This window comes from Lingula anatina, chromosome 1 (assembly GCF_051362555.1).
Source record: "Lingula anatina isolate TDL-2025a chromosome 1, LinAna3.0, whole genome shotgun sequence".
NCBI classification, from domain to species: Eukaryota; Metazoa; Brachiopoda; class Lingulata; order Lingulida; family Lingulidae; genus Lingula; species Lingula anatina.
In genome coordinates, this window is record NC_141767.1 from 42728754 (window position 1) to 42751695 (window position 22942).

At 37.6% G+C, this 22942-nt stretch overlaps 2 protein-coding genes across 3 annotated transcripts; one reads left to right on the forward strand and one right to left on the reverse strand.

Annotated features, from left to right (window-relative positions):
• The first annotated feature begins 4288 nt into the window (after window positions 1-4288).
• On the forward strand, window positions 4289-13705 carry LOC106175822 (QRFP-like peptide receptor). The gene is made up of 6 exons (XM_013557975.2): window positions 4289-5755; window positions 9598-9719; window positions 10051-10174; window positions 10445-10650; window positions 11313-11445; window positions 12032-13705. Exons 1-6 carry the CDS (start codon window positions 5444-5446, stop codon window positions 12407-12409), a joined length of 1275 nt encoding a protein of 424 aa, XP_013413429.2. The 5' UTR covers window positions 4289-5443; the 3' UTR covers window positions 12410-13705.
• On the reverse strand, window positions 12470-21380 carry LOC106175821 (sodium- and chloride-dependent glycine transporter 1). 2 transcript variants are annotated; one of them, XM_013557974.2, is made up of 13 exons: window positions 21124-21378; window positions 19496-19627; window positions 18858-19179; window positions 18453-18585; window positions 17870-18004; window positions 17160-17263; window positions 16706-16830; window positions 16213-16325; window positions 15744-15875; window positions 14893-14992; window positions 14560-14660; window positions 14007-14174; window positions 12470-13844 (listed from the first exon to the last, which is right to left on the reverse strand). In XM_013557974.2, exons 1-13 carry the CDS (start codon window positions 21314-21316, stop codon window positions 13737-13739), a joined length of 1866 nt encoding a protein of 621 aa, XP_013413428.2. In that variant the 5' UTR covers window positions 21317-21378; the 3' UTR covers window positions 12470-13736. The 2 variants fall into 2 exon arrangements, with proteins under 2 accessions (XP_013413428.2, XP_086856509.1); XM_087000383.1 differs by lacking the exon at window positions 15744-15875 and having other exon boundaries at window positions 21124-21380.
• Window positions 21381-22942: the final 1562 nt, after the last annotated feature.

Here is a 22942-nt window from a genome sequence, read left to right on the forward strand (position 1 = left end):
TCTATGTAATGGCAAATTCGGTAAATTTGTTGAGCTGTCTTGGGTAGGAGCGGTCTTGGGAAGGTCAGAAAAGAAGTGTTTTTCTCGTTTAAACCACAAATGTTTGTTCTCCAAAACAAGTCAATCAAATCCAGACTTCTTGACTCTCCCAAATATTGTTTTCTGTGACGCGTTTGATATGTTGTACAGATTACCCCCAGTTACAGTTTAACTAAATGTCCTCTGAAGGCATCACTACTTTATAAAATCGGCCGGGACTTGTTGACGTGCATTTATCAAGAGCAAACCGACAGTAGGCGAAATGCTACTCCTAAACGCTATCGGTAGACGTATTAATTCTGATATGTTCCTACTTTCATTTTAGGAAGACAATTGCTTCAAAATACCCCCTTTTAATTGCCCTCTACCAGCGTCACAGATTTGTATTGTGGGCCCCTTTTCTAACGCAGAAAAGTGCCATCATAGAGACACATACACCTGTCAATATCTAGTGAAAAATCAATCTGTGGTCCTAATAGAGGGTACCTTTTATCGCGTTTTTTCCACTGTGGACTTGAGCTTCCCAAGGTCGGTCCTTACTGTACCGAGTCTCAGAAGTAGCCCTTCTCTGTTCAGCAGTTTTGCTGACTTTTGCAAAACAACAGGCAGACCAGTGGCAGATGATATAAAAAGGTTTTAAAATGACTTGAAACTCATTTTTTAAAAAATATAACACTTATTAACCTTTGACAAAACTTTTTAAAATCATCTAAATGCGTCGCCCAAGCAGGTCGCCTCAAACGTTTGACAGAGGAACTTGAATTCTTTAATTCTGTCCACATTGATGTCAGTGGATTTCTGGCTTCTTCATCCGTCACTACCACTAAAATATATGGGGATACTGGTAGACAAGTAGGAAAGCCTGATTGCACTTTTCGTTTGAAGTGAAGCATCCTGTGGTATTTTACAAAATGTATTCCTGCCCACAGAGACGCCTTCAGCATTATCATTATTAAACAACTATTTTTTCCGCTTTCTCGTCCTTTTTTAGTTAACTAACTACATTTTTATTAGTACTTTTTATTTTTGCAATATTGCATGCAGTGGTGGTTGCCATGGACGTTTGACTGTGATGCATATTGATTCTGTTTCCGTTCAGGGATGCCTTTTCGTGCGAACTGATTGAAGATAGGAGTCCTTATTTCTATCCTTGCTTGAATATCACTGCTAAAATCTTTGAATTCTGTTGAAGCCACAAGCCGGCAACGTGCAGCTGTAACGAAAAATTGATTAAGGAGGCTTTTGTTGTGTTACATATGCTATAACTACCCAACTTTGTTTCATTGTAGATGGTCTGTTTTCATGTTTCCAGTAACGAGCAAGTCACCAGGAAATTGTGTCTTTTTAAGGACAGTGGTTTTAATAAGGATTTTCGAAACTTTGTTGTGGTTTTCTCTCTGCGTGAGGGCCCATTTCTGACTGAAAAAATACGCGGCTTAGTTTTTTGTCTATCATTTTTTCCCTTTTATTCCACTTTTTTTCTGTCAGTTTACTGTATTTCATTCCCATTTAATTTGTTTTGATTGACCGTTTCAACTAAATTCTGTAATCCAAAAACGCTAAAAAGCAATAACAAGAAAGAAAACAACGAAGAATAGCGGACCAAGGATGTGAATTGAATTCAATTCACCACGTCCTCGAGGGGACCCAAAGAAGAATTCTACATTTATTCGCCAATATGCCTGAGTATGTCTGAGAAGATAGTGGCCTAATAAGCGAGGTATCATACCAATGAGTATTTCACAAACCGAGATTCTGTGACGAGATTGTCAAAATAAGTGGTTTATAAGACAAGTTGTCTTCACCTTTTGCAACTTTTCAGTATAACCCAATAATAAAACACTGTATATAGTGTATGTATGTGGTTTATTCTTTCCTGTGCCAGATGGCCATTTCGTAGCGGGAGGAAACACCACATGGCCAATATAAATGTATCTTTTATCAGATGTGTAAACATTTAGTACTTAACACAGTTGTAGATACACAAGCAATCGCCGCTATGTCTTGATACGTCCATAATAATCACCAAAAACGTAATCAGTGTCGGAATCGGATAAGACATGTCGGTGTATATGTTTGTTTTCAACGATGTGAAGATTGTGTACACTATAATTTTGTAGCCCAACTTTCATTTCTTTGCCACTGCCAATCGGAATAGATTCATATAAATAACAAAATAATAATAATAAATTCCTTAGGGGCACAGTCACGTAAAAGCGTGAAACTACAGGCCTAATTTTTGATTTGTGATTGCAATGGATCGATCAGTTAACATAGATATCAGTCATGACAGCTCAGCCTAAAGAGTTTGGCATATTGCCACTTTCATTTAAGTTCCGTTTGATCACCGGCAACAGGGGCGGATCCAGGATTTTTTGAGGGGGGAGGGGTCTGGTTTTTAGGGATTGACAATCTTGGCGATAGGTTCAACTAGACGTTATTTGGTGCAATTTTTTATCAGAAATCGAAGGAGGGTCAGGACCCCCCCTGATACTCCCTCTAAATCCGCCCATGGGCAACATCCCTAACATCTTGACCTTGTCAAACAGTTAACTTGGCGTCTTACTGTAACTAAGACGGATTCCGCACTGTGTATAAAAAGGTTTCTTTTGTAACAACGTTTGTGAATTTGAACGTGTGTTCAGAGATTTTGTTACTTTTCATTTTTTGTACGACGGATGAGTATGTGAGATATGTAATGAAGATCCCATAGTATCTCCATTAAAACCATACAAAAATAAAGAACTATGGCTTCGAATTCAGTCGTGTTCTTTCAGATTTTAGTTGCAATTATTTTCAATAAGACTTTCGATATAGTGATTCAATTGAAAATAAATAGAGTAGAATATTGCATCCATTTGGATATGTTGTTCAAATGATATTCTTATGTCATGCAACAGAAAAATCTGAACCACCTGACAAAAATCGCTTAGCACTGCTTTCACAAATGGCCTGTGTCGAAGTAGATTTTATTAGGTGTTAAACTTGTCAGAAATTAACCACATTTCTCGTTTCAAATATTCAGGTATCCTTACCAAGGTCAGTCTTAGGAACGAAGGAGGTAATGTTAATATCGACACTGATTCGTCTTTCTTTGTGTATGTCTGTTTGTATGACATCAGAAACTTTTGAAGCATACACAGATACTCAGAAAGAAAAGAAGTTATTACAATTTCAGCCGAATCTCGGTCGAATATTTTTTAACAATTATTGTTTCTGTTTTTCCTAATTGCTTTTTTCATGAAATGATCTCAAATTTTGACCTAAAGTCTTTACAGCGTTCAACGTCATAATCATTCAGTCCAGAAGAGACATAACGCCCCCGTGTTCTTCTTATTAAATGTTCCTATAATACCAGACATACAAGGTTTTCAAAAATTATTGCCAAGAAGAGACATTTAACGTTCGAATAAAGTCTGATATACCGAGCTTCTGAAAATGATGGGCGCGGGAGTGAGAGATGTTCTCACCTGTCTTGCAAGGTTAATAATTTCTCACAAGTAGAAAGAGAAACTATCATCCCAGTTCGAACATTTGTGATAGACATTACTAGAGTAATCGCCAGTTTACTTAATACTTAAAATAGCGGTTATTACAGTCGGTACTCGATTAAGAAATATTTCTTGTAATTTTAATAGAATCATGCTACTCCCTGAATTATCGTATGTACATATACTTTATACGTGTAGCTTGTAAAAAGTGAAAATGAGGAGCGGCGTCTATCAGGCGGTATATCACGCAGAACTTAATCTTCATATCAAGAATGTACTATTTGGTATTGATTCATTCAGGATTTGTCCGTCATTCGATAAACTACTAATTAACGATGTTTCGTAAACGTTCATCTCTCATCGCGGTAAATCGGTAAATCTATTCTGATTCCAAACCCCATTTAAAGAACAAGGTGTCTACAATAAAACTCTCTGACAACAATTTTGAATAAAATTCGGTCAAAATCAGTGTAATCTTTGGTAGATTGATAACTAGTTGCCATTTGAAGATAACTCAAGATCAAACGTAAAGTACCAAAAACTATTGTCTCTGTGCAGTTTTAGCCACGCATAAAACTGGTTAATTAATGTATTGCAAAGATATGTCAGTCAAATTTGGCGAAAAGAATCCTTGCATTTGTACGTAATCTAAGTGAATTAGATCATTATTGAGGACGGCATCTGCTACACGGGGAAGTAGAGATTGAGGCTAGATAAGGATTAAACCAAGAATAAATACAGCAACCAATGTTTTATTGGTGGCGGAAAATGATATCTTGCAGGCAACATTTATGTTTACTCCGTTTCGTGTCCTGTTTAAAAAAATGCGTTATCTGGGTGGGGACTAGGGCAGCCTTAAGACTCTGCTCATCTTAGTTCCATAACAACAGAGTTTGAACTTTCTTTAACAGTAACTTTAAATGTGACACTTTTACGTGCACTAGTTTAAGAAAAGGTGAAGCCTGAACATGGCAAAAAATACGATATTCACGGAGAGTCGTTTTGTTCTCCTGGGACCTCTACTGAATTAGATAAAATGTCATATCCCCCAATCTGCAAGTTGTTCTCTATGTTTTCCCATAGCAAATCTAATGATGCAGTTGAAGTAGCTTTACTTTGGATTGATCAGATGGCTGCTCGTTGGCATTTCGTTTCCATTCCGCGGAATGTGGGTTCCTAATCCCTAGAAAATGAAGAATGACATCCAACCCCATTGCCTGATCACGCTGCTGACTTAGGCGGATCAAGTTCATCTGAAATTATCATTGGAGGTATGCTAATGAAGCCGACGCGTGCTCCCTACGTCAAACAATCATCGATCAAAGCGCACAAGAGGGGTTGGACAGGAAGATTTGCACCTCTTATCTTGTCTATCAGACATGGTCGTTCCGCAGATCGGCCGCGTTTCTAACACGCGATAGAATCTGGACTGCTAGGGTTCCTCCTGTTCCTCAGCTTGCTCATCCCACATGTTTGAAATCATACACATGAGAACAACTCGGCTGATTTCTGCGTTTACTTGCAGGTTAGTCGACTCCTGCGCAGCAGTATAGTTCTTTGAACCAAACAAGCACCGCCCAATTGCAAGCCAATTAATATTCAAGACGACCAGGGCAAACGCTGAGTTTCCCCACTTACGTTTTGGTTAGAGCACGCGTGAGAGAATCTGGTGGCGGCATTGCGTCACGGCAATCGAGTGACAAAATCACCACTGAAAGAGCGAAGGAGCAGTTCATCAAGGGTCGCCGGCCAGAGACAGGTGTCGGCGTCTATCTCTCACGTCACGTTTCGCAACTCTTTCAACGGAAGAAACACTCAGCAACAATGTGAAAAAACATTTTTTACAAAAAGCAAGGAGGTGTTAAGAGCCTTTTTATATACCATTTTAAAGTTATTTCGGAAAGAGATTCTAGATGATGGCAATGGCTGAGGAGATGGTTTTTGATTACTTTAAAAACAATAATCTTTCAGTGGAAATCGAAAATGTCACGAGGAATGGGACAGACAATGGTACGTCACTTTCTGACTACGCATTTTCCTTTCCTACTGAACTGATTCCTGTAGTTGTTATTTACGGGTTAACGTTCATATTGGGAGTTATTGGTAATGTTCTGGTGATCTTTTCCATTGCCTGGTACAAACGTATGCGGAATATCACCAACTTGTTTCTACTGAGTTTGGCGGGTGCAGATTTACTGCTGGTGATACTGTGCGTTCCTATAAAGGTAAGTGTACGGAATACCTGTTAACCCTTACGGATTAGACCTGGTTGGCCTTTACGATCATAAATCTATCCTTCTTTTAGATTATATGAACTTTTTCGATACAAAAAGAGAAAAATCACACAGTGGATTACTGGAGTGTTAAAAAAAATCCTATTTTTTTATTCTAGTCTTATAAGTAATGCGTACTTTTAATATGGAATCACGATTTTAAAGAACACTATGCTACTAGTTGTTTATTTTTCTATTTATTTATTTAATTACTCAAGGTCTGTCTGAAATAACATTGCTTCGTTGTCTTTTGGTATGGTGAAAGTTGATGAAAAGGAAGTTATAAAAACATTTACCATTTAAATCACTTTCTCTCAAATACACACATATATACATATACCCATCTCTAACTTTCTCTCTATCTTTCTCTCGTAAACACGCACACAAACACACATACACGTCAATGCACATCTTCCAAACAAATTAAAAGATCAAGGGAATGGTTAATTTGCGCGAACATTTAGCCATCAAAATGCCTTCCAGGGAATCTTTATATTGAACTTTGTTTATAAAGAGCATGAATTCATCAGCACTTGGCCTTGTTGTCGAGATTATTTACTATTTTGCTTATAACGTGTATAAGAACGTCGTTACCAGCATATCTTCATATAAATAGCCTTGATTTCCATTTTTTCCATTTTCTCGTTGCCCACGATAAGCACACTTTTAGAAAGCACTTATGAGGGAGTTTCTTTAAAAAATTAGACAGCCACCCTTTGATTTTCCGAAGCGAAATAACTTTCTCTGCACGGCTCCGCTTAATGACATGATTATTGGGGACTGCTACCGAACGGTTCTGCTGTTGCGATTTCCAATGTTTTCAGGATGAACTCACCTGATTTCCTGTGACTAGTGAAGACTAAATGCATTTGAATCGTCAAGTACTTCAATGGGAATATCAAAACAATGTCAAAGCTCTGTTAAGGTTTAATCCTGATATAAGGGACACGCCCTCCCGCTTCAGCACAGTACTAACGGTCTGTCATTTGAAACGTTAATCTCTATAGCCACCAAAACTTTAAAATTTAAAAAGTTCGCATTCCAAAAATTGCTAACCCTTAAATTGTATAAAAAATGACTACGCACACATTTCATTGAGGTAAACACCTCCCAAATCGAGCAAACCAAGAACTGGCTGAAGTATTCTACTTGATGCATTAATTGTCACATCTTTTTCTTTTTTACTTTGAAGTTATGTCGCAAGTTGCCTATGATCACTTTAATTGATTTTCACTCCCAGTCTGGTAGTGCAGAAGTGCACTAAGATTCGTATAGGTTTGACGTTCATTAAATAAATGTCCTCAAATGCTTAATCATGTACAGAATAACGATTACAAGAACTAGCCAGTTTCGAGGACGATCAAACTAACGTAGGGGGTCAACAGTTATTTGCTATGTTTCAGTTATCGTAAGTATAATGCTACGGGGTGTTTTTCTTACTGAGTGTAAAATGTGAGCATATTCCTAATTTTGGAGATGATCAGCTCTTCACGCAGCTGGTTTGGTACTCGGTACTTCGCGCTAGAAGGGATAATGAGTCTAAATTGCTGCAAGAACGTAAAAGGTACATCAAAATTGCTAAAAGAATGTCAGAAGTGTCAAGGGGGTATCGGTCATCAAATGCCCGATTAAGTATTTCTTTGGGTAAAAAAAGGGTAAGTTAACCTTAGGAATTTCTTATCTGATTGTGGTACAAATGTTGAGTTATAGAAAATATTATGCATATAAGATTCACTTAAATTGGAAACTGGGCGCACTTTATGGACATTAAAAATGTGATAACTATTGTCGAATAAACAAACCTTTCCGAAGAGCTTGTGAAACCATGTAAATGGAAATGAAACCCATTTCCTTTTCAACCGTGAAACCAGTTGCATGCTGAAGACGCACGAGGTACAAACACCAAAACGGATGATAGGTCACCTATTTAAATCGATCGAACGCGTTCGGAGGTGTGTGATTGCGAACGAGCACATTCATTTTAGCATGTGTTCTGTACGCAAGAGAATAGGTTCGTGCTTTTGTCAGAATGCCACTAAGTGAAGTGAAGTGCATAAACGACACACGGATGAACTTAAATATTTCAATCAGAATGTAAAAAAATTAGATCAATTCATTTTTATGATTCTGACACTGAAGTGTACTTTTATTAATAGCAACTGCTCTCTCTCTGTCAGGCAAGTTGCCAAAATCAACATTAACCATGGCGATTATCAATGAAAGCAGCGCTCCTAATAATGCAATTAATACCCACGTATACTATATCATTCCAACGATAGTTTATGTTTCATCTTTTCGACCAACCCATTGGTTTCCAATATACCTGTCAAGCATCAGAAATAAGAACAAAAATCTTGCCATCAATTGCACCAATTACCCCATGGTCTTGGTAATCATTCGGGCCACTATAATTTCATTACTTGGACCGGTTCGTTGTTAGGCGTACGCGTCTGCCAGTAGTTTTTAAAACAATAGCCAGAAATAACATTTTGTTGTTTTTTCATAAAGTATTACCTTGCTGTGTCTATAATAATCAAACCTAAGCATCTTGTCAGAGAATTTTGCATACATATTATTCTTAGGCAAGGAAAGTTCGTGTTCATGACCTTTTGTTTCGAAATAAGTAATATCCGCAAGCCAAAAGCCAATTCTTCGCTGTCATTATACATAGTCTCAGCACAGGTCCTTTGTATGGACAACGGCAACTTTTTCGATTACAGTGTGGAAATAAGGAAGTGTCATTTAGGAACCGCCTCTTCCTTTGATTAAGAAATCGTTTCGATGCGTTTCCTTCTTGGTGATTCTTTTGACACAAAGTCGCTCCTTGTATTGATTGCTTCTTCGTTTAACTCCAATGATCTTGGCATCCCTACATTTGTAATACGGAAAGCGCAATAAGTTAACGTCTTATCTTGATACCCATAAGGGCGATCGTTTTTCCATCCCGTGGCGGTGTTTGAGCCCAATCCACTTTTGTCTCTGGAGGACAAATTGTATAATTTATGTCACAATTTATGTAGATCGTATTTTATGTGTGTTCTGTGCAGTCGGTTCTGTGTCATATCAATATCAAATTTATACTCTCGGTAGGCATGGCCAATGGGAGACAATAAAACTAATTGGCCGCAACGTGTATTCGAGTAGATGGAACGATACAAAACATGTCCAATTAATAGGGTGGAAAACAATACTTTTCGAATTGGTGTTAAGTATGACTGCTTTATCTGTCTTGTAAAATACGAATAAGATCAAAAGATGCAATCTCCACGGATCTTCATTTCTTGACTCCAATGCACAAGAGTGGTCACTTATTGAAATGGCTGTATTTGTGAGAAAATCACTCGGTGCAATTAATCAAAACCACCTCTAGTTGTCTCGTTTATCTTTTTAATGTTAAAGAGGAACCGTGATTATAGTTAACCACACTCTTAGAGCGGTCTTTCCAGCACTAATCAGACTGACAGAACACGCAATTTAGAGGATTATTTTTCCGATCTGCACTCGACCACATGTTTGTTATGTTATTGTGTGGATAAAAGTTTTCAGGCAAAAATTAATCTTAAACATTTCTGTGCTTTCTGAACCTAAAACAATAACAAAAACTTTTTGTGACAGTGATCCGTTGTTTTCCTTTTGAAGGGACTTTTTTGGGTGTTAGTTTATTGACTTTAATGTTTTGAAATAGTGCACTTAGTATCTTCTGTTTTATCGGTGACTTTGCAAATTAAAAGAGAAAATATTACAAACGCTTCATTCACCTTGCATTATTTGTTCTTTTTACGTTATTTTTGCAGCTTGCAGTAAATTTTTCGTTCACCTGGGAATTTGGTGAGGCCGTCTGCAAACTGGTCCATTACATGCAGAATGTCTCCATGATCTGCTCCGTTTTGACGCTGACCGCCATGAGCCTAGAGAGGTATTTTTTACAGGGAAGACGCACGCATTCGCTTAAATTCATCGTCGATCACGCACACTCACAATCGATTACTTATGTTTTGTATTAATCGTGATAAAAATATTATAGATGTGAGCGTACAAATATTTATGAAATAGACTAGTCAGGCGAGCGATGTAGATTATCTCCGAGTGTACCATAAAAAACATATCATTTACTCTTGGCAAATGCCATATGCGACTTTAAAAAAAAATCTTGATTCTTTGTATCAACAAATTTAGTTCCCTATTCCCTACAGAGACAAGCGTTGATGCTAAACCTATTTTTCTATTTTTCCCCATTTATTCAACAGATACTACGCAATTCTACATCCAATAGAGGCCCGGCATGTTTGCACCAAACGTCACGCCAAGCTGGTGTGCATTGCCGTATGGGTGGCATCGTTCGTGATGGCAACCCCCATTCTCATAGGACAGGTGGGTCGGAATGTACAATGATCTAAAGAGGTAAAGAACGCGCCAAGAGCTCAGACCTCTGCTAAGGAAAAAGTCAGTGATAAGACCCGGATTCAGTTGAAATTGTAATTGAATCTTTCTCTCCTAAAAACGCCTTTCTTGACAAATATCATCAAAATTTGTATAGAATTTTAAGTATCTTGACAGGCGAAAATATAAAGATCTTTGTTGGTCTTGTACTCGTGTATAACCGTTACTTTATTCCTCTTTTTTCTTTCGTTTTGCTTTAAGACTCACCTACAAGTTGGAAAACCCCCAGTTGTTGGTTATTGGTGCCTTAAGGATTGGTCTGCGCAGCACTGGGATATCCTCTATGAAGTCTACATGCTGTTGGTCATCTTCTGCATCCCGGTGGGAGTTATGGTGTTTGCCTATTGTAACATCATATCAGAAGTGTGGGTGGTCACTGGTCGGAGGGCTTCCATGAGGTCTGGGGAGTAAGTATGCTTTTTTATTTTTATTTTAGCCACATCGCGTTAAATTTCAATGTGGAATAACAATGGTTGTGCTAAGGTTCACCGCCGTTGCGAGAAAAAGAATACTTCGACGAGAACTTTATTCAGACTGTGGTGATAGTAATACAACAACAGTACGTGCAGCATTTTTCTTATAAAAATACCCTCTATAGTACGCCTTATTTTTAATAAAACCGACGATACCGTTTCAGTGTAACGGTATTTGTTTCTCAACTTATGAATTAAGAAAGCGCCTAAGGTATACGAGATCCGACGCTTCTTTGACAACCTAATATTGACTGATATTTCAAGCTCGAGACAATCTAAGCAATGATTCAGAGCTATCCTGCAATTATGTGAGCGTTTGCAGGACACTGATGGCAATATAGCACCCTGTTTTGCACACATAAAATAGACTGTGGGGAAATAAATTGTTGACGGATGTGTCTTGGCAGCGTATTTATCAGGAATGAGATTTAGAGGTCGTGCCCTAGTTCTTTGAATATGCATACTGGTCAAATAAAATTTTGTTATGGACGTTTTCGTTTTGAACATTACTAACATCCTCAGTCTCAAAGACCAGCCATGTTGTATTGTACTTAAAAAAGGGTTTCAAAATAGAATATATATATTTTTTCGCTTAGAGCAAACGGAATCTCACTGCCCTGTAAGAAGGAATCGATTCCAATGACAGACATGAAAAAGAACAAGAGGCAAAAAAATTCCGCAGTGGGACACAGACAGCCAAACGCTGAAGATGTTTCTACGCGAAAGCAGGTATGTTTCCCGCTTAGGAGACTTGTGTGTAACTCAAGAGCACGATGCATATTTATTTCCCCTTTTTGGTAGCATGTTTATGTGGTTTACCATGGCTTTGAGTTCTTATTTGCTCAATTTATCGGTGTTCTTCGCCACAAACTAGGTGGAAATACTTATAACTTACACCTACTTATACGTATTCTTAAACAATGTCCCGTTGATCTTTAAATCAAGTACCTCTCGTAAGATAAATGAACGTACTTCAATACACGTAAATTAAAGAGGCTCTCTTCAACATCAAGAGCCCATGATTGAAATTAATCTTTACACGGAAAGCATTTCCAAGATCTAAGTATTAAAATGTTTTTGAGTTTGATGTTTCAATTTCTTAAACAACAGGAAGCAGATCTCAGGTAGATCGGTAGCAAAACTATTCCTCCTGTGGGTCATACCTGCCGAGAAACTTGTTAAGATGTAACTTCAATGTTCTCAAGTTACCTGACAAGGTGCAAACAACTTCCGTTCTTTACATCAGAACAGGTTGTCCTGATCCATCCATACTATGCACCTAGCTCTAACGGTTGTTTTCACTTTTTTGTTTCAGGTCATCAAAATCTTAGTTGCTGTCATAGTATTGTACATCATCTGTTGGGGACCTGTTCTTTTCAACAACCTCTTGACCGCAGTGGGTGTTCTAAGGCGTCTAAATTATGGCTACCTCAAGCCAATGCGCCAGGCGTTCTATATTATGAGTTACTTCAACAGTTGCGTCAACCCAATCGTTTACGGTTTCATGTCGAAAAACTTCAGGAAGAGTTTCAAGCAAACTCTATGTATGTGTTGGTGCGACCGTCAGTCAAAAAACACCCTAAAACGGACCTGTGTTGAGCAGACGACATATAGTTCCACTGTGACCAGATGGGACAGCACAGCTGCGGCAGCCTACCATAAGCCGGAATCGCCAATACCGTCGGATGTGTGACAATCTTAAAGATAAAATCCAATCAAGCTGTCTCACATTATCATGAAGTTGAATTGGGGATTTGTGCCCATTTTTGTCGAATTCGGGCAGAATGGTCTGAGGTAGACGGGTGTAGTAAATGCGACGCAGTTAAGCACTTAAAGCCCTAAAGTCGATATGCTGAGGAGAGCTAAACTTGTTTCGTATGGTGAGATTGAGGATAAAACCAAATTACGTTCCTCTGCAGGTTTCGGAAAGTAATCATCTCTAGCGATTATGTCTAATTGTGTCCCTGGAGTTTGGAAGTCTGTGCTGTAACGCATAGCCCGTTTGAACTTACAGTGCATTCTATACAAACTGAAAATATTTATAGAAATATAAAACAGTGGTGTAACGGGAAACGATCCTTATCAAGGTTCGAAAGGATTCATTTATTCAAGTAGCTATGCAAGGTGTGTTTAATATCTAAGTGTACAGATGTGAAATAAGGCTAAAATACAAAACATAAAGTCGAATGATTTTAAGGTTGGGTTATTTAACCTATCCTGAAAATGTTGAGAGGCTCAGTTTTGCATAAATGCCGATATGGATTCTTGATTATTTTTGGAATAAACTTTTGAGCGGCGTTCTACATGTGTACATCTACATAAATTGCGATGAGTGGGCAATGTTAAATGACGTTTGTTTGAATGAATTTATATATGAGCATCAAAGCAACAAAAACATGTATATACACTGGAGTAAGATAGAAATGGATATAACATTTCCAATCTAATACTCTATTAGACTATGTACGAAGAAAAAAAGTAAACATATTCACAATGGATAAAGATATAGAGGTCAAAAATCGTATTACTAATCACATGTTATCAAACTATGTGTTCACTTTATGTGTATGATTTTGTTTGTACATAACACTAGATTGCTTTTTACGTCCGACATCTTAGCAAAACCTGATTGCGTAATGTGTCCATAAAACAATGAACTTCGAATTCTCCACCAATGTGCGACACTGGCGTTTGATATATAGCAGACATGGGTGCACCTTCACTTTCTCACAGTTGTCACAAATGTGATTACAAAAATGTACAATTTAACAGGTGCCATCGTCTGTATTTTTAAGCAAAGACAAAACAACTCTTACCAGATTAATACTTAATAATTGTAATATTCTGAACCTGGTTTACATATGTAAAGCATACTTTTTTAGATGCTGTTATATGAACTGAACGTGCACCACTATATTCTCAATAATGTACAAAAGTGTTTCAATAAATCTGTATGTTGTACCTTGTAAATAAATGCTATCGTGATCAACATCCCGCTTTAAATCGACTTCTGTAATTCTTCAAAATTTGGTCTCGCTGTGGGTCTGGTATGCTACTCGGTACATCTCTCTTTTTTCCTCTGAGGAAGGTCCCCATTCAGGACTTGGCCTTATTAAACCTCGAATTCGCTGTAAATAATACAAAAAAAATTATCAATGCGATTATTAAGAACCCCGGTGTTTTTATCAATATCAGATTTTGAATATATCACACCCAGCGAGTGGTACGATGAAACGCTGAACACATATTGCTTATCGGTTTTCTTGCAAACGACCTTTAATGTTAAGTACCTGCAAAAGTGATCCCTTAGTTCTGGCTACTTGAATTACCATCAGCAAAGGTATAGGCAGAATGGAGCATAACGCAATGACCCACCCAATGCCGTACGTCCATTCTGGATATACATAGTCTCCGTATGACACCGGACTATGCATTATCAGGCTGAATATCAACACAAACTGAAAAAGTGAAATGTCTGTATAAATAAGTTGTCGCGGTTGCAGAATTTATCTTATTGCAACCCAGTTAAAGCAGAGAAGTTACCCAAAAAGAGTATTGACTATGTCTTAGAACTGCTCATATCAAACAACAGGTATGGGTCACACTTATGAAGCTATAATGGCGTAACTTCTCTGAGTGGTAAACGTACTTCAAAATTTGTTTCAGCCTTCAAAAACTTGTCAATGTACGATGACGATTCTTAAATACCTGTCGCCTTTCCATAGCATACACCTATATTGAGAAGTATAACACTACGTGATTTTTGAAATGCGATTTTTGGGTCATTTATAGAGTTACTGTACATGTAATATACTATTTGACTTCAATTAAAGCAAAACTTACTAAAATGGAAAGCGGTGTCACAACAAGCCAGCACACTTTAAAGAACAATGGCGGCGGTCTTCCAACCATCAGAGTGATATCTTTGCAGAAACGATTTAAACCTGAAATATGCACCAGAAAAAAAAAAAACAATATTCGCATAACGTAAATAATATAACAGAGAAAATACAACAGTTACAAAAATACAATCTTATAATATTTATTACTCTTACTAGTGGCCATCTTTGGCAAATACACGACGCATTTAAATAAATGAAAGCGTTCAAGAGATTATAAATAAAACTCTCAGTTTTCACAGCAAAGTAGAGAATGCCATAATTTATGGTTATTTACCATACACCCAGGCAATGACCACACATTCAGACATACTGATCACCAGGAGGGACAGCGTAGCACAGTACCAGTCCATCACCTGCAGGATATAAACGCCGCCCTGGAATAACGGGGGAGCTCGTAAAATAATTTGCCATGTAGGTCAAATTTAGAAACGTCCAACAAAAACCTTTCCATTTACTTATGGCAAAAACCCAAGAGTCCACAGAGTTTTGAGAGCATCGCACAAAGATAAGTTATTGATACTTTTCCACAAAATCTGAATGGATACCATTTGGAACAGCCAGAAGATGAATACTAAAATAGTAACAAATTCCACTCTGCACAGTCATACGTTTTGATGCATATGATATGTATAACCAGCACGGTCTGGGGTTGCTGGAGTGCCTTTAATATTTTTTTTATTTTAAACTTTTTCAGATTATACATAAAACCGGACTCCGATGTAAACAGTAGTTGGTCTATATGCGGTATTAATAATCAATAAGTTAAAGGGAAAACAACTGTTCGTAAGATATCCATATTTTACAACATATGCATTGTAAACAACTCACAGAAATATAAAAAATTGTATTTTATTGCCAAAACGGCAGTTAACGCAATCATTCTGGAATTTGTGTTTGCCATCACATCATGTGACCTCCATAGATTGCTACACTCTGTAATAGTCTCTTAAGAGAATATTACAAAAAAAAAAAAAAACTTTTTAGAAAAAAACAGGGACTAACTTTGAATGTATGAATGTATTCAATAACCATTGGTAATTATGGGAAAATTGTCCTTTACTTAAGGAAAATCCATTTTTGGCCGAAATGAACAGTTGTTATCCCTTTAAGCATTAGCAGACTTACCTGAGTAATAAGCATGAGGGACACGAGAAACTGTATTAAGCACACCATGCCTGTCAGTATAGTTTTTTTAGGTCTCAAAATACGTGGGAATTCGTCAGTAAGGCTGCTAACCAATGTTTCAACTTGACCAAACTGGTGAATAAAAATTAAGAAAATGAAAATTGACCAGATTTTATGTCACACTTGATTGAATTTGCCGCATAAATATTTCTTTACATACTCGGTATCATCCACGAGGGAGGGCCTATCTATTTATTGCTTTATAAAAAGCCTGTCTTTCGCGTTTATGACGCCTTTGGAGATGATTGTGGATGAGACGCTTATGGCACCGGGGGGGGGGAGGGGGGGGGGGCAGGAGTAATCATATCTTACTTTGAAATCCGTAAACGCCGCCTGTGGTTGGGACTACCGCCGTTTAAAAAACCGCTAGAGAATTTACTTCAAAACATCCACTTTAGTCTCGACGTACCTGACTGCCAAGACCAATCATTATCAGCATGCCAAAGAACAGCACAGACCACAGGGGCGAGAGTGGCAACTTTGCTGCAGCTTCTGGGTATACTACAAATGCTAAACCAGGACCTACAAAAGACAAATAAATCTTAATAGATAAACAAACGGTGGTAAATTTTCCAGACAAACATACTGTAGAAATCAAATAAGATTATGATATAACGCTTTTCAGACACGGGAATGTGGATGACACTTAAATGTTTTAATGTAATACACACTGCGAACCAAACCTTAGTTTAACTAAGTTTTCTTAGTCACGTAGTCTGTTTCCGGGTCTGATAGTCATACTGACTTATGATTTGGCCAGTTTCACAAGCATGATTATCAACTTCCGTATCTTTGGCTTAAGTTAGCTCTCAGTAGTCTTGTCTGCTAAAAACACTGATAAAAATTTACTGGAAAAAGGTTGTTTCGAGCTAGAAGTCAGTCTATAACATACAGGTACGAACCTTGTCTAACCACCTTGCTGATATCCTCTCCTGTTTCATATGCCATAAATCCTATCACCGTAAACACTACTAAGCCTGCAAAAAGACATGTTATAGTGTCCACCACAGAGATCAGAATGGAATCCCTGAAAAAATACATGACATTGTATATGATTTTCTACTGCTGTTATCTGATATTAACACTTTAACCGTGACTTACAGAGAAAAAAGACGAATAAATGCCATCTGTTCAGGTAAATCGGAGAACTGCAAGCGAAGGTGTGCCATTTTGCGTATTGCAGATCCACTCTCACTCGAGAAGACATATATATATATGGACAGGGTTCTTATATATATATATATATATATATATATATATATATATATATATATATATATATATATATATATATAAGAACTACTGTCGACTAAGATTACAACATGGCATTTTAAAAGAAAAAAAATCAGAACCTACCGCAAACAGTTATGATGAAATGGGTTGTAACTAGCGTAAGTCAAGAGTCCTCCCCAGCCAACACCAGTTGAGTAGAAAATCTGTGCCGCGGCTTCTCCCCACACCTAAACGTTTGAACACATTCAGAAAATATATATCTGAGGTAAAACATTAAAAGCATTTTTCATTAGAGGTCCAAATGTTTGTGGATTGTGGCACCAATTACGCGGCAAATCTTTGGATCGAAATAAAAAGAGTTCGGTGACTGGTTAACCATAGATAAATTGCCAGTACATGTAGATACAACACGTTTGGAAAAAAATTATTCTCTTAGTTGTTAAAAACATCATACTGGATATTACGCAGAGAGGTCATAAATACGTAAGATTGCAATTTAAGTGCGAGATTGAATTTAGATTTTGATATAGGGCATGCGTTTTGAAACATTACATCCTTCTCATAGAATGGAAGAGATGAATTGAACCCTGGACATCGAAGGAGTCTATTCTTAATTAGAACAAAGGGATATATTTCTCTCGCGCATTCAAATTAAAATATGACTTCAAGATCCAAGCTTTTAACTATAAGGGGGTGCACGGTCAACACAGGGTGATAATAAATTGAACACACTTCATCCGGCACACATACAATCGAAAGACGATAGTGAATGGGTCCAGAAGGAAGGGTTCGGACACAAGGCCTGTGTGATCCCCCTTCCCCCTCCCCCTCACCTTGAAATTTAATAATTTTTCCCACTCTGGTATGAGATAGAAGATGACACCGCCTAGAGACCCGGGCAAAGTCAACCCTCGCACCAAAAGAACGGCCAAAATCACGTATGGCACCGTAGCTGTCACGTATACGGCCTAAGCAAAAGAAATACATTAATATTTATTTCGGCACAAGAACACAGATTATGATTAGGACTTAAGCATATATTTTATACATGTAACTACAGCACTAAAACTACAACAACAATGTAAAAATCGATTTACACAAAGTCAAGTGTGACTATATGTAACGGCCGATTTGGAATACTCTTTCATTCATTGCCTGATGCATATTTGTAACATAACATACTTGGCGTTAATTAATAGTAGGCATTGTTCAAGTCCCTTAGGCTGGGAAGAAAATACAGGACGCAGCACTTGCGTAATCGAGAATAATACATACATGTAGGCCTACTGTAGGGACTATGACGACAAATGTGAACTGGTGGCATTTTCGACAATTTGTGATAATTCAATCTGCTGGAGGGTTCATCCATCTTCATCTCATGGTAATCAGTTTTATTTACAAACCAATAACACTTACCTTCCCCGATGTTTTAATCCCCTTTACCATGCAGATAAACGTAAGTAACCATGCTCCAATCGAGCACAGAAACAGCTCCCAGCGAAGCACTCCAATTTCTTCAATTCCACTTGTAATTTGTAAAACATTGTTCCTACATGAAAAGCAATAAGTGTCTCAATGTCAGTCCTCTGTGCAAAATTAAGTGAGAGACACAAGTAGTTTGCTCAGTAGATTTCACATTTCTAACAAGACGTATTGATTAAAGGAGAAAAGGTTGTCAAATGATTATATACCTCGTTTATCAGTTTATCTATATTTATTATTGAAGCAAGAGACAAGGCCCCGCAAACTTGGGAAAAACATACCCGGTATACGCACATCATCTTAAATGAATACAACTAAAAAAGTGCCATATTTTCTTACTGCCAAAACTGTTCACTTGACGTCTCGTATCGAACGGTAGTATTCACTTGCCAAAGAGTTACGTTGACTGTATCATTTAGAAGGGCCTCGCCGGAACTGGAGTAATTGAAGGCCATTTCAAAACCTTTTGTCGTGTTGGAAAAATTTCCCGTTTTTTCCCCGTTGCTGGCCACACAAAACTCGTCATTCCAACTATTCTGACAGCTTGCCCATGGAACTTCGGCGCGAAAGGAAGAAATAAAATAGAAAATGGCCCAAGCTACGATGACATTGTAGTAACAACCGACGATTCCCGAGATAATTACCATTCCATAACCTATGCCTAAAATAAAAAAAAACAAAAGTAACACTCACTGAGTTTTATTTATATTTTCTAAATTAACTAATTTTATATTTATTATTTATTTATTTATTTATTTATTTATTTATTTATTTATTTGGGGGGAGTATCTCGTTCTCGACATTATTCATATAAGAGTTTTACTTTCAGTACCACTTGAAATAAAAAGAAAGAGGGGAAGAATGTTGTGGCATAATACATTATAAGACCTGCGACAGAAATGGGCTCAGTTTACAAAGTGTTAATAAGAAAAGACCTATTTGGCTGTTCCGCAGGTAAAAACAAAAAACCCTCTTACCTTTGAAAAGAGGACTTAGTCTCCAAACGGTAATTGGACTCAGTCCAGAAAACTGGGCATAGGAAAATTCCATTAGTAATAAAGGGATAACACATATGGTCATAAAGAACACGTATGGAATCAGAAAGACACCTGCAACGAAAAAATAATTCACATTTAATGCTATTCACTTTCCATAACATGCATTAACTTTACATAACATGCCTCAACTTAAACATAAGGTATAATTTACTCTTTCAGCAGCTTTTATTTAGAATCCATATTGCAAACATAAATTGTCATGTGATCAACTGATGATCTTTCTTGACGAATGTTTTTGAAATTATTTTTTTCTGGCAGACACGCTCCTTTGAATCGATCTTTTAAGAATCGAACTGCGGTACATCTTGCCATGAAAACAATCAAATACATTAAACATGCAGAAGGGAAATAAGAACTTGGAGAAACCTTTCAATACCGGAGTATTTTTCAGTTTTCATGCGATCAAAGCGTGACACTCTAACGTATGCCAAGCAGACGAACCGATTGTATATTTCTAAATAAATAGGTCATCAGGTGGGGTCAAGCATAGTACAACGTTTTGGATGAAAAGTTATCAATGCCCGATCGCAAGCCTTCAAGTTTCTTTATAATAATCAAGATTTATCAAACGTAATGTATGAAGACAGATGTAAAAGACAATCGTTATAGTGGTTACGAATGCATTATTCTTTCGTTCTTCCAAAACTTGGTACGGTTTAAAAAATTGACAAAATGCAAATTCCGTTCAGCAGTGTCCATGCATAACCGAGGCTCTAATTAGTCATATTATTCGATTTTGTCTTAAATTTTGGTAGGTTGCTTTTAAGAATGTAATAATGGAACCGTTTTCTTAAAAAAAAAAGGGTCAGTTGAATGCTTCTGAATTTGACCTTTCCTCAGCAGACGGCACAACGACAACCTCAGCCGATCGACATGATACAGGTATTGTTATATATGTTTGCTAACAGATAGCTACATGCAAGTGTCAGATTCCATAACAATGTGGGAGTATTGGGCATAAGGCATAACAAATATAAACACATGTATTTTTGTGAAACTGCCCACTTTAGGTTGGGTCTTACTAAAGAAATTCCACAGACAAGAAAATTTCAATTCTTCAAAAGAAACATATGACAGTCTTTTTGTCGAATGCTTAGTGGAAGATATCATTTTACCTATGTCAACAGACTAAAAGAAAAACAAGAAAAATGGTCGCCACATAGTATAAAACACAATATGGGGCCATGCCAGCCACAAAAAAAGTCACAGCAGTGACGAACATAATTTGTGCAATATTTCCATTATTCTGACTTGCCCCACAATTCCATAATTTTCTTTGCCTTATACAGTGTACTATAGAACCCTCCCGTATGGAAGGAAATCAACGGTAATCAAAGAGAGATACAGAAGAGTTAAGCAAATATTACACTTAATGTGTACGTCACTGATGAGACTCAAATGTCATTTTTTTGTGGAATAACCCCATTTCAGGTCATTGCTCCCTCTTCCGCTGCAAAGAGGAGCTTACGATTTCAAGAGCTTTTAACGTGCACCGACTAATTTTTCTTCCTTTTTGAACGTTTTGAGAGAGATATACAATGCCATACCTCCTCCGTTTCTATAACAAAGATATGGAAACCTCCACACATTTCCGAATCCTACTGCCAACCCAATACAAGAGAGCAAAAACTCCGCCTTGTTATTCCAGTTTCCACGTGCAACATCATTCTTTGGTTTCTCTGATTTCTTTTCTAAAGGAACTGCAACTTCGTTAGCAAAGTCACTACCCTTGTCTTCCATCCTCAAATCTACGCAAAATAACGATAATTTTCAGCAACAAGATTCAATTTCAGGTCGTTGAAAGGTTTCGCTGCGGTTGGGTGGTTGCTTTTAGGATGCTGGTATCTTTTAAACAGAACACATTATTTCGTAAAGTTTTGTATTTTTTTCCAATTTATTATTGCCATCGGCTTCTCCCCTTCTTGAACTTTGTTGTGGGTTTCTCATATTACGTTAACTCGTGCCTTACCTGTCTTTTTTAGTAGATAGGTGCAATGTCACTCTGTAGAGATACAAACACGCTAATGGACACTCATATGTACAGGTATCTTTTTAAGTGCACATTCTTATTCTTATGGTGTACCGGTATGAAAATGGTGACATTTGTTGATTTTTTTTCAATTAATAGCAGTGTTGTTACCCCTATGGATACCAATGCGATGTTGTTGGTGGTGGTTGTATTTCACTTTGTGCATAACTTAAAAAATATATAAATAAGCCTACTGCACTAAAGAGTAGTGGGGACAAGATGTCGCTTAGATCAACGAACAATAGGCATATATATATATATATATATATATATATATATATATATATATATATATATATATATAGGCCCGTTGCCAGGGGGGTTTCGGGAGGTTCGAAAGAACCGCCCGTTTTGTCAGGAAAAGGTCCATTTTGGGTAAAATTTGATCTAGGTACACTTCAGTTTCATTGTAAAAGGTCCACTTTTTCAGAAAAAGAACCCCCTTTTTGAATTTGCTGGCTACGGGCCTGATATATATATAACTGGGGGTTGTAAGAACTGTAAAACACAGGTGCAATACGATTGACTTGTGAGGAAGACAGGAACCCTGAGATTATGTCACTGGATGACGCTCTCACTGTGTGTGGTTATACATGTACCCATCTTGGGCTTTGAAACTGGAACCTCATCAGGACAGGGTTGAAGCGACCAACTGTGAGCCAACAGATATAGTCAGCAAGAGACAGCTAGTTATTCTCCCCGTGTGTAAAGGAATTTCAGAAAAGGTGTGCAGGATCTACAAAAAGCACAGTAGGCAAGGCTTTCAGACCCCAGTGAAGTTGAAACAACACCTAGTCGCACCAAAGGACGGAATCCCTCAAGGACATCGTTGAGGGGCTGTATATCAGATTAATTGACACAAACGTTATTCTTTTTTTACATAGGTGAGACAGGCTGACAGTTAAAGTTCAGGATTAATGAACACAAGAAGTCAATGACTGGCATTTCTGAACACGTAATACACACCGGCCACAGTATTAACTGGAGTTCTACCAAGATCTTTGAATCCGAGTGATCCGACACCCCGCGGAAGATACGAGAGGTTATCAACATCAGTTGTTACCAGCCACCCATGAATAAGGACGGGAGGGGGGATCGTCGATGTACCTGATATTTACAATGCAATGACAATAAGGTCCTTGCCGCAAGCTGAAGTATGGTGAGGAAAATTCCCCATCTCTTGTCGAATAATTATTTGGAAAAGAAAAACTAGAAAAGAAGCAAAGAATCTGGGTTTGTGGAAAGAACTTTTGGTGCCACGCAGCAACAAGTTTGCACCCTTTTAGTGCAACCATGATTCAAGTGTCATATCTGACATGGGCCCTATATAGTTTTTG